We start from the raw sequence: 9394 nt of genomic DNA on the forward strand, positions 1-9394 counted from the left end.
CGATTCCACGTAATTACATGATATATCCGTATCGTCTTAAATGTTTGACAAACCCCACCTCCTCTGTGAGTCAAATAATCAGTTGAGTGTGTATGTGTGTTTGAGGTGTGTGTGTGTTTGTGTATGTGTTAATTTCGTGTTTTTTTGTTTTTTCTTCTTCTGGGATATGATTTTTATTCCAGAATGGTGATTGATTTCTTATAAGGAACAATTTTCGTGTTCTCCTATTGGTAAGTATCCCATTCAAATACCTGATTGAGAGTTTGGGTTGGTTAGGCACAGAGGAAGATTCGGCAGGTTTTCTTTGTTTTGGTTTTTATTTTTATTTTTTTGGGGGGGGAGGGGGGGGTTGTTCTTTTTTTGTGTGTTTTTTTTAAGTTTGTTTTTTTGTTGTTGGCATTTTTCCGGCTTTTGTTTGTTTATTTGTTTGATTTGGGTGTGAGTGTGTGTGTGTGTGTGTGTGTGTGTCTATGTGTGTTTTGCCTTTTTTACATTTTTTTCAATCTATAATAGTGGGTAAGCACTCAGTAACTATTTGTTTTAAATGATTAGTATTAAATTTGTCAAAAATATTATTTTAGTCATAATAGTATAAGCAGCGCAAAAAACATCAAAGTTCTGTATCTCTTAAGAAGCAGTTTTCTAAAAAAATGTTATAATCTTGATAATTCAGTGAGTGCCATCAATGATGGCTTGAATTTAGCCAAAATGTTTGAATGATGTCGATACCAGTCCTTTAACTTCAGAAAATGTTGTTATAAGTTATACTGTCTTGAGTAGACTAGCTGTATAACATAATGATATATTTTATCGAGCCATATTTAATTCATGGCGAATTCAATGCGTTATCAAATTGGCAGTAAACGAGGTAATTGTATAGACGGAATGGAATTTGGTGGCTTTACAACACGCAAATTAATTCCAAAGCCGAAAGCACAACTTTACATTTAAACGTATCTCCATAGACGATGTCAATATATTAAAGATTAATAAAGGACACTAATACCAAGTCCTCAATATTTTCAGTACTTCGTTTGTGTGAGCTAATACTATTAAGTATTTGGTATCCACTTTTGCCCTGACGAGAAGTTAGAATGTCAACGGGCTGGGATTTAAAATGTCTACGGGTTGAAACTGGGTGAAATAGAATGATACAGAACATAAAAGCCCAGTTCAGCCTAAGAACAATAACTTGCCTATGTTCTTAAACTCAGAACAAGGGGTAATGTTGTCAGGGGTGTTGGGGTTGTTGTTTTGATCTGGGTAAGGGTCTAAGTCTAATAAGTCTGATAAAGTTACGATTACTTGCCAAAAACAAATTCCTAACTTTAGTTTAAATTTAAAAATAAAAATATGGAAATATACACATAATAATGATAAGATTGATATATTTTAAACAATGGTTACAAGAAAAATAAATCCAATATTTTTCTCAAAAATTCTGTACTCAAACAACTTTGTATGCAAATGTTGTATTCCAGATGTGTAATTTGGCTTATCACCACTCAAGGTGGTATTTCAATAGATATTACTACAACGAAAATGTGTCTATGTACGCAGTGATACAGACCTGCCAAGCATTCGATTTATTGTGTTATAGTGGAAAAAAGAATACCATTTCGAAAGGGATTTGTGCTGCATTGTAACAAAGCATCCACAAACACGCAGGTCTGACATCCGAACCAACTTATGGGCCTAGTTTAACATTGTTGTATAATGTATTTTGTGTCATTTTTTAAAGATTTCCATTACAAGAATGAGCCCATAAGGAAATGGTTATCAGACCTGAAAATAATTGCACGTCGATCCACATCAATTTTTAAACCATCACCGTCACAGACAATAATTACTACCACAAGCACTTTTACAACATAATCATTACCATCAGAATCGCTACCACCATCATTTGCACAATATCACAAGTATCATCAGCACCACAATCAATATGACCACCACAGCATCATACCTACCATTACCATGGTCATATCAATTCTTGCCATCACTAGCAAAATCATAACTATCATCTCAGCCACCACCACTCTAGAAAACAATCATTTTAAATACCAATACCATACGCGCACACAATAGCCTCACCATTGCCATCAACTTTATCACTTAAGCTTCTTGATCAGTGACATCACCACTACCATCATTTCATCATCGTCGAAACAAGAATAACATCACTGCTATCACTGTCACAAATACTAACGAGAGTTTCTATATAGCGCAATATCCGCTCAAAGTCTCAAAGCGCTTTACAGGGTGTCACAGGCCAACAGCAACACTTAACATCCTACATGATGTATGTTAGGCGATATTACATTTTGTTAGACAGAACAACGCAGTTAACGGCCTGGTACTTATTTTAAACCTGAGTACGGTAAGAGTGGACTCAACTATGCGCCAACTGAGGCTCGAACCCAGGATTTTCCAATTCGATCTGAAAGCGAGTGTCATATCACAAGACCACATAGCGGCACATTCTTCTTCCTTATTTCACACTTTCTTTGTTTCCTCTGTCGGGTTGTCTCTAGCTCCTTCTCTGTCTATTCCTCTCTTTGGGGGTCTTTTTCTTCTTCTTCTTCTTCTTCTTCTTCTTCTTCTTCTTCTTCTTTTTCTTCTTCTTCTTTTTCTTCTTCTTCTTCTTCTTCTTCTTCTTCTTCTTCTTCTTCTTCTTCTTCTTCTTCTTCTCTCTCTCTCTCTCTCTCTCTCTACCTCCATGATTCCCACCACCACCACCGCCTCAAGATCTCTAATCATTACCATAATTGCCATAGCAAGCTCACTACGAAAACTTTTTAGGTCTACCGAATATATTTTAATTCTTCAGTGGTTGGCAACTCTAAGTTATACAGGCGGCCAGGAAGTGTGTGTTTTTTAAAGGGGGTGGTGGTTGAGTGAGAGGGATTGGTTATAATTTATGATGTTGCAGTCGCGGGGTGCGGTGTTTCTGTGTCGTCCCCTTTTGTTAATTTTTCTTTTCTTTTCCTTTTTTAAAAACAATAATGGGTCAGAGACGGTGAAAGGAGAGAAGTATTTGATACCAGATCTCAGATGAAACGCGTTTGAGACCACTCAGACATAGAGAAAGATAGACAGAGAGAGAGAGAGAGGCAGAGTCAGAGAGAGAGAGAGAGAGAGGCAGAGTCAGAGAGAGAGAGAGAGAGAGGGTGCCAGAATAAAAGAGGAGAATAGCTAGATAAAGAGAAGGAAAAGACAGGGGTGAGACAGGAAATTGGAGAACAAAGGGGGAGGGGGGAAGAAGAGAGAGAGAGAGAGAGAGAGAGAGAGAGAGAGAGAGAGAGAGAGAGAGAGAGAGAGAGAGAGAGAGCGTGAAGAAAAATAAAGAAAAGAGATTGAGTGGGGGGAAAGGCGAAGATGGAACGATGAAGAGATAGAGAGAGGCGGGGGGGGGGGGGGGGGGGGTGGTGGCAAAGAGAGGGTGACGGAATGAAAGAAAAGAGGAAAGAGAGATAAAGAGATGAAAATGCAAAGGAAAAGACAGGAGTGAGAGAGAAAATTAGAGAATTGTCCTAAAGGAAAAATGAAAGAATATATATATATATATTAGAAAGAGAGAGAGAGAGAGAGAGAGAGTGTAAAATATGTATATGGAGGTAGAGAAAATGAGAGAGGAAGACTGAAAGAGATAGATGGATAGAGATATTCATGACACTTGCTTTTGGATCGGAAGGTTCTGAGTTCGACCCTCGCTCGGTGCATAGTTGAGTCAGTGGAAAAAGGCACTTTACTCACTTCTCACCGTACTCAGGTGTAAAATGAGTTGACAGGTTGACAGCGTTGTCGGAAAAAAAAAAAAATAAAAATCGCCCAACAGGTGTCATGTTTCGTTCTACATGTTGTTGCTGTTGGTCAGGGACCCTAGATAAAGCGCTTTGAGCACATTTAGTGGCTATTGCGCTATACAAAAGCTCAATTTTTTCAACATAGAAAGAAAGAAAGAGAGAGAGAGAGAGAGAGAGAGAGAGAGAGAGAGAGAGAGAGAGAGAGAGAGAGAGAGAGAGAGAGAGAGAGAGAGAGAAGACGACGAAATAGAGGAATAGACAGAAAAGGAGCGAGAGACAACCCGACATAGGGAACATTAGATTTATAGGGAAAGGTATGAGATAGGAAGAAGAATGAGAGACAAGGAGAAAAGAAATGTGACAGAACTCAAGAAAGAAAGAGGGAGGGGGGGGGGGAGAATTAAATTGAGAGATAGATAAAGAGAAAGAAAGGTTTTTAAGAAAACAAAAGAGGAAGAAATTAGAAGAGAGAGAGAGAGAGAGAGAGAGAGAGAGAGAGAGAGAGAGAGAGAGAGAGAGAGAGAGAGAGAGAGAGAGTATGTGAGAGTAAGAGAAATACAAGGGGGAAGAAAGACAGAGTGAGAGAGAGAGAGAGAGAGAGAGAGAGAGAGAGAGAGAGAGAGAGAGAGAGAGAGAGAGATAAAGAGAGATAAAGAGAGAGGGAGAAAGAGAGAGTGTTAAGAAATGAAAGAGGATGATAACGAGATAAAGAGAGGAAAATACAAAGGAAGAGACTGATGGAGGGAGAGAAGAAATTAGAGATAAAAGGGGGAAAATATGACAGAAAGAAAGAGAGAGAAAGAGAGAATAATATGCTTTTTTTTTCTACTCATGCTCATAACGATGCTTACGTTTCAACAGTCGTTAAAAAAGTGAAGAAGTGAAGGACTGAACACTCCGATTTTGTAATTACAGTTAATTACATAGATAACATGGGTGCACACAAAAAAACACGGAAGCAGTGACATATATAGGTCTCTGTAATAACAATGCGATTTATGGGAGGGCAATAATCTTGAATTTAATACATATAAAAATATGGTGACAAATATAAACAACGGCCTTTCCGTCAATTGCCTTGTGCATATTTCACGCCTATCTCATTTGCATAAGCACTGAAGGTCGGCTAGACACTTTTTAAGAATACGACCTGAAGGACGAATAGACACTCCGATTTTTTTCTTTTCTCACACAAACTAATCTCACTCAGACCCACCCTCTATTCCAGTAAACCGGAATTGCTGGATACCCACAAAAAATTGTCAATCGACTGAGACGTCGAGTTGAAATATGAAGTACATAAGGCCTGTCAGCTGACAAGAAACAAAGAATGATAGAAATATATCGCAGGCCACATCCTGCCATGTAATAGGGGTGGGGCAGAGTCAAGGTTTCCAGAGTATACTCTTTGTACACGTTGGCCAGGATGCATAATACAGAAAAACAGTTGGGAACAGGAAGAGGATGTGGGAGAAGTGGCAACCGAGAAACAGCAACAGCTTCTGACGACTGGTGCCCACACCCAATACCCTGGTTTCAATATAACCCAGCCATGCCTCCCATGTAGGATGAGACATGACGCTGTTAGGCGATATTACAGTTTTTTTCTTACAGAGATGAGGCTATTAGCGGCCAGATACTCATTTTACACATGAGTACAATGAGAGATTGTGAGCAAAGAGCCCTGTATACATTTGACATATCACCATAACAAACATATTACCTTACCTTTCCTCTCTTCTTCGTGCCAGGTTGAACATATTGGCCTTGATCTGCTGTTTCCATTCTACCCTGTTAATGGCTGTGTTCTTGGCCTGGCCTCAAGATGTCCAACCTGCAGCATTTCTCTCTCTTTCAACAGTACACCACCAGGTAGTTTTGGGTCTTTCAAATTTTCTTTTTTTTCCCTCTGGAGCCCACGTCAATGCTGTCACAAAGGCATTATCTGATTCTTTTCTTAGCATGGCAGTTGTATTTCCATCTCTTTCTATGGACGTATCCACTCATTGTCCTCATCCCTGCTCTTTCAAATACATTTTTGTTGCTTACACGGTCCTTTTATATCTAATATTCAACTCGACACCTGAATTGAAACACTCGTATAGCAAGTGAAGCACTATTTTACTTGTACTCATAAAATAGAGAAAGATTATTGTAATTCTCATTATTTTGAGTACAATCAATTTTTGCTCTCATTTTCCATTCTTAACATTGGGAAAAAATTCTACGATAAGTGAACAAAATGTATAAGATATCAAATGCATAAAATATCTCTTTGGACCCTAATAAAAAGCTCTGTGGAGTTCTCTAAGTCAAAAAATGTATTGTCTATTAAGATAATAGAATTTAAATTCAAATTTTATTCAACACTTGAATCATTCATTTTGAGTTGATTGACTTATGATCACCTTCATGGAATGGACAGCTATGCTTATAAATAAATAAATTACAGTTGCTAGAACGTTATTTCCATCTTCGTGATCAGGATCGGTTTAAATATACCTTGAGATCATTGTAGTACAAACTCTAGGCCAATGATAATCACAGGCTAGTGCGTGGGCCCAACGCTGACACAGAGATCGAGACAACCTTCAAAGTTCCACGCTGACAAGGTCACGGCTTAGTTAGATCTCTTTCCTTGAGTCTGTTTACTCTTATGACTAAGCTTTTAAATAGTGTTAGTTAGGCCTTCTGGGGAGGAAAGACATATTGGAGGGAAAATAAGTATATTATATTCTCTCTCTCTCTCTCTCTCTCTCTCTCTCTCTCTCTCTCTCTCTCTCTCTCTCTCTCTCTCTCTCTCTCTCTCTCTCACACACACACACACACATCCACACACATACGCACAAACATACACATTGTATATTAAAGGTGGTTAAGACTAAAGTTTATTAGCTTCAACCATTGATTTCAAAAGACAATGTTGCTTTCTAAATATTTAACTTTCCTTGGTCATTAATTTTGTTACATGCTCTTAAATTTCTCAAAGAGACAAAGCCACCAAGTCTTGGATAGTGGGATAGTGGGTGGCAAAAGTAAAGGATAATGTATAGACAATCATGAGAATTAATTTGACGTTGGTTTTTTCCCTTGGTGGGCCTTTTATACTTGGCACCAATGACCCATGCTTCCAAACAAACAATTAAAATTGACTGAACCGGTCCGTTGAGTCTGAGGTGTACTGTATTACTTTAGTCTTACAAAATGTTCATGTCTCTTTACTATAATGATTATTATTATTATTATTATTATTATTATTATTATTATTATTATTATTATTATTATTATTATTATTATTATTATTATTATTATTTATTATTATTATTATTATTATTATTATTATTATTATTATTTTATTATTATTATTATTATTATTATTATTATTATTATTATTATTATTATTATTATTATTATTATTATTGTTATTATTATTTTATTATTATTATTATTGTCGTCTTTGTTTTAGTTGTTGCTATTATTCTTAATATAATTTTATTAATCATCCAATGTCAGCTGATTGCAAATGCTTATTTAGATAACGATTTAAACTCCCAACGGATCTTGTACTCCAGTCTTTAGAATCAGATAAATCAATTAATAGAATATGAAATTATGTGGCTGAGTCGCGGCTGAATAGAAATTACGCTGTAATGGCAAACTTGTAATTCCGTGATCAGCTGTTGCTCTGTGGCTTTAACTTGAGTGACCCAATTTTATGGTTCTTTATGTTACCTCACTTAATCCTAGAAATTTAGTCCTTTTCAAAATTGGAAAAAAATTGTATTAAAAATGAGCATGTACATAGATAGTTTTATTCAACTACCATTAACATGCAAAAACTAAAAACATTAGCTGTGATACTACGTCTATAATTTGTCTCAGAAAAATGTAATAAATAGGCATTGGGTAAAAGTAACCCGAACAAACAACTGATATAGTCGGTGTTAGGGTTGAGTGAGTTAAATAATCCAAAAACTGAACTGGTCAAAGCCACTCTTCCACTGGTCGAAAAATTCACATTGCCCAAATAGCTGGCACAATGTCGAAGAGTTATTTGGGAAATATAGCCCAAATATTTACTTTTGTTTGATGAAAGTGAACATATGAGTTTTGAAAAATCATGGAATAGCCTTACTGTCCATTTTATAAGTTCTAGGACTCAGTGGTAAAGCTCAGACATATATTTTATAATAATTAATAGTGTTTTACATGAATTTGTATGTTTACAGGTCCATCCCTTAAAGCTTGTGAAATCTGTGCTGTAACTAAATCAGAGTTTGCCAGTTATACCTGTTGCCATAAGTCTGTTTGTACAGATTGCAAAGTACGTTTGAACAAGTGTCCATTCTGCAGAAAAATTCAAAGAGAAATCACTGGAGATATGCCTGATGGTTTCATGGAAATAAAGAGAAGAGCTACTAATCTTTGCGGATTTCCAAACCCTTCCGGACATTTTGAAATTAATTACTTCTTCAACGAACTCTCACATTCAAGGGTGAGTTATGCTTAATTACACTGGCTGTTACAACAAGTCATTAACTTCATTTTCAGGCCATGTATTTTTATCAGGCAGTGCCATTTGTAATAATAAAAAAAACTTGATATTTTGATATACTCTCCAGCACGGTTTCCTCGAACTCCTCATAACATGTAAAAAAGTTCGAAGAAACCGTAGTTCGTGGAAACCGTGCCTTGCCAAAACGGCTTGATGGAGAGGTGGGGGGGGGGGGGGGGGGGGGGGGGGGGGAGGCAATGTACTCAGCGGTATGGCCTTTGCTTCATACCCAAAAGCTACCTAGTTCTGATATTCACAGCGTTCCTCCACTTGAGGATGAATAAAGGGAATTTTATTTTTTATTTGCTTTATGTTGTATTTGTATGTTGAGGGAGATAACAGTATAACATGACATGTTAACCCTTCTACCGCATTGGGGTCAACCGGAAATAACGACCGGTTCCCAGTACTTGCCTAGCAAGTTTGAATGACGTAGCTAAGATATAGCGTCACTTGGGTTTGATTGCATCATTTCATACGTCAATAACTAGCTTCATACTCAACCCAAACAGCTTAAATAAACTGTTTGCTGATTGGATGAAACTAATAGTATCAACCAATCAAACTTCTGCTTTTATTTCATAAAGAACACAATGGAACTTTTACTGAATCAAGGTCGGGTCTGTGTTACGTTTTTACAGCTGACGCGCGTGTGACTCTGAAAAGGTGTGTTACATTAAAACCACCACCTTGGTATTGGGGTCGGAATGGTGTGTTACGTTTATACAGCGGTTGAGGATCAAGGGTTAAAAGGGGTTGGTGGGGGGGAAATCGTGGCGCGTTGCATTGAAATTAAAACAAATAGCGAAGTGATAAGAATCAACAGAAAGGTGTTGGTGATGCAAAACGGTGATGAAGTATGTGAGTGTATGTGTGTCTTGATAAAACTGCCAGTTTCACAGTAAATCATCTATGACCGAAATCACCAGTCGCATAAAAAACAACCACTAATCTTTTTTTTTTTTCGCGGGCTTCGTGAAATTAGGTCAAGGAAACCATGTTCAAGGTAATTATTAGTTCGAGAAAGGAATGG

General features: G+C 37.2%; 1 protein-coding gene across 3 annotated transcripts in view; it reads left to right on the forward strand.

The window, feature by feature from the left end:
• Positions 1 to 9394, forward strand: part of LOC144966034 (uncharacterized) — a 47364-nt gene that overhangs the window by 25824 nt on the left and 12146 nt on the right. For 2 of the 3 annotated variants that reach the window (XM_078902025.1, XM_078902026.1), the window contains exon 6: positions 8036 to 8301. In XM_078902025.1, coding sequence (XP_078758151.1) covers positions 8036 to 8301 — 266 coding nt within the window. Of the gene's footprint in view, positions 1 to 5557; positions 5686 to 8035; positions 8302 to 9394 lie in introns of those variants that run through there. The other variant, XM_078902027.1, reaches the window with a different exon arrangement.

The sequence above is a fragment of the Berghia stephanieae genome, chromosome 2 (assembly GCF_034508935.2).
Source record: "Berghia stephanieae isolate SIO BIC M18660-M18661 chromosome 2, UCSD_Bste_1.3, whole genome shotgun sequence".
Classification (NCBI taxonomy): Eukaryota; Metazoa; Mollusca; class Gastropoda; order Nudibranchia; family Aeolidiidae; genus Berghia; species Berghia stephanieae.